General features: G+C 35.2%; 1 protein-coding gene across 1 annotated transcript in view; it reads right to left on the reverse strand.

The window, feature by feature from the left end:
• gata6 (GATA binding protein 6) overlaps positions 1-3,266 on the reverse strand; it is an 8,170-nt gene that overhangs the window by 2,492 nt on the left and 2,412 nt on the right. Inside the window, exons 3-6 of the mRNA XM_008434582.2 lie at positions 3,201-3,265; positions 2,470-2,595; positions 2,294-2,381; positions 2,104-2,201 (exon numbers count right to left, since the gene is read on the reverse strand). Coding sequence (XP_008432804.1) covers positions 2,104-2,201; positions 2,294-2,381; positions 2,470-2,595; positions 3,201-3,265 — 377 coding nt within the window. The remainder of the gene's footprint in view (positions 1-2,103; positions 2,202-2,293; positions 2,382-2,469; positions 2,596-3,200; position 3,266) is intronic.

The following is a 3,266-nucleotide window of genomic DNA, read 5'->3' on the forward strand; positions in this document are numbered from 1 at the left end:
TATATATATATAAAGCTCTATGTTTTAAAGCAACCTAGGTATAGTTACCTGTTTAATTATTAACCCTCACTTCAAAAAATAAAAATAGGTCTTTCATCCGGTTATTAATAATTATCTTAGCATAGAGCAAACATTCACCAATATTCAAACTCCTTAATATAATATTGAAATGACAGGCTTCAAACACGTATGTAATTTTAAAATAACCTGACTGCAATTCAGTTACTGTTTTAACTTTAATTCAATAACAGCTGTTGAAATACCTGCAGAAGACAGAAACATGCTGTATTTGAACTAATTTGCCTGTGATTTCTCATATGCATAGGAGTTTAGTTGTGTTACTATAGTGACTTGGCTTATGGTTGTATTTTTGTTGTAATTCTATCCATAGTTGTTGATGTAARTAAAAGAGTAAAACAACATATTTCTGAAAATTACATTAAATTAGCAGATACATGACAGCCATTCATGCATTGTGAATTTTATCACACTCACTACAGTATCTATGTTTACATGATTTACAAAATTACTGCCCATCTCTTTTGGTTTATTGGTTACTGTTAGCAGCTACTTAAATAAGCTTGCTCACTGGCACCTGGGCATTGATAAAGAAAACACAGCTGGGTAATGAAATACACGTTTCCTCCGACAGGTTTTATAATTTAGAAATGTTTTCAGAAGTACAACAAAGAATAAAACAGCTAATTCTGCTTTGTGTATATCTGGGTTGAGATAAAGGCACAAGATTCAAGTTGATAAGCTGTTAACAGAACACGTTAGCAYCTTTTTAATGGGAGATTTAATTTAAAAAAAATGTTTTTTTTAATGAGACAATAAGAAACAATAAAAACCTGAACAGCTGTTTTATGCCTTATGTGATGTCACCAGAAACAGGCGACCAGGGAAGCTTATTTTCAGGATCATAAATTGTATTTTGATTAAATGATGTTTTACAACGGAAATGGCAAGAGAATCAAAAACTAACCATGGCTTGTTACTATTAAGGTGACAAATAAATAATAAAAGAATGGTTTGTTTTACAGAACACTCTTCTGTGTACATTTAAAAACTGAATTGTGAATAAACAACTTCATAAATCTAACTTATACTAGTCCCAATAACTCTATTTTTCAAAGGATTAAAAACCCAAAATATCATTTGAAAGTAAACTTTATTTCACAGTTAATTTACTTCAACCCTGCGTTTTTATGGGTTACTTAAGARCACCACTGTAATAAATTCTGCTGTTATGTTACTACATAATGCTGTTATGTTGCTATAGCCACAAATACAACACGATTAATAACAGAAGCCTATTTAAATTGTGTTTTTTGTGAAAACCTAACATGTGAGAAGAGTTTTGGTTGCATTAAGCAAACTGGGGGGAAAAAAAGCATCAGCTGATGAGAAATATGAAGTTCATATTTATTGTAAAATGGTGACACACTATTTACGAATACATGCATCACCCTGAWGCTTTTAGCAGCATTGCACAAAATATGTGGTTTTGAGACATATGACTAATACAATTTTAAGTGATGGACTATTATGCTACWTTTTTTAAAAACTACATTCACCATATTGAAGTTGTGTCCAGTTTCTTTTTTTTTTTTTTCTGTAGCCTATCCCCAATAATTATTTCCACCCATTGTGCCTGTTTGTAGCCTGATCTAAATACAGTTTTAACGTATCACAAACAAAACTGCAACATGGTGAAAATCTCACTCTCCCAMTTTCGTAGARTTAAAGCTGACCCACCAAAGTAAGGCAACCAGACACATCAGTGGCAGTTTGTTTATGGTAGGGCTTCGCTCCCAGGGCACCATTCTGTCAGAGAGAGTCCTATTCTTTTAAATTGTGTTTTAAATTGCAGAGATTCTTTAAGTACAAATTTGATTTGTGAGGCGTGTTTGTAAAAAATGAAAATGTAATCCTTATTTTTCCCCAAAAAATATTGTTCAAATCTCTTTGTGTATCTATTATATTCTGAATGCTAAAGTAGGGGCTCTCCAAAGGCTGCATTCATGCAGCTCTATCCTCCATGCAGCTTGTCTACACTGTCAATACAGCATAAGTAAAAAAAAAAAAAAAAAAGGATCTTACCCCTGACACTTGTGCAGAGGGAGAGCTGGTTTTGGAGCAGTCTTCAGAATTGGATGAGGAGGTTGATGTGGGAGTCATGGAGACAGAGTTGTTGGTGCCTGTCACAGAGACAATAACTACATTATTACATATGGTTTAACAGTTTGTCTAAAGCGTAGACGCAAGGGAAAAACACCAGCTAAAATCTCACCCGAGGATCCTTTGGTTTTACTCAAAGTTTTGGGTTTTCTTTTTCGTGTCTGGATTCCCTCTTTCTTCATGGCGAGCGGTCGAGGTACCTGAATTGCGCAAGAAGGAGCAAATTTAACATCAATTGAAGGGTTTTAATTGGATTTAAGGGAAATGTTTCAATATAATTGAACTCACTCCGTGAAGCTTAGTGTAGAGTCCGCACGCGTTGCACACCGGTTCTCCTTCTGCGTTCCTGCGCCACAAGGTTGTTGTGCTGGTCTGACAATTTGCGCAGGAGAGGCCGATTCTTCTGGAGGTTGACTGGTGGTATACATAGAAAATAAATCATTTTATTTATTTATTTTTTTTTGTTTCAGCTGTGAAGAAAATCACCGTTCTCCATTAAAATGACACTTTAGCCCATTCAGACCCCATTTCCTTACAAAAATAGAGTTTCTATTGTGATATGCCCTKTAAGTGGACGTCTTTTAACAGCATGCTACTTCACAAGGAGCTCGGTACGTGACATCTAATTTCCCTGTGAAAACTATCCGTAATGGTACTAGGAAGTATTTGTCTCTATTAGATTAAATTGTCAAACATAYTTAGAAAATTCAAGTGATATGTCTCGATTAGGTTGGGAAAATATATTCAATTTGCGCATAGTTTAACAAACCATTTGCGCAACAGGAACAACAGGCTTTTGGGAATTTGGAAATTATTTTTGACAAAGCAATTTATTTTAAAAGTACATTTCCTAACATCTTATTTATTTGACACCGAAACAAAACTAAAACCGTGAACGGATAACTATTTTTGCTTTCATCGTTCGCGATGACCTCCAGTAATTGTTCGRGACAATTAGGCAGGAAATTGAGTGCTCAGGCGGCGCCCCTGTCTGTCTGTCTGTCTGTCTGTCTCCTTACCGTCCTTTTCTGCGGTTTAATTAATGGCCGGCTCAGGCCATTCATTTTGCTGTAGAGGCCGCAGGC

This window comes from Poecilia reticulata, linkage group LG17 (genome assembly GCF_000633615.1).
Source record: "Poecilia reticulata strain Guanapo linkage group LG17, Guppy_female_1.0+MT, whole genome shotgun sequence".
NCBI lineage: Eukaryota > Metazoa > Chordata > Actinopteri > Cyprinodontiformes > Poeciliidae > Poecilia > Poecilia reticulata.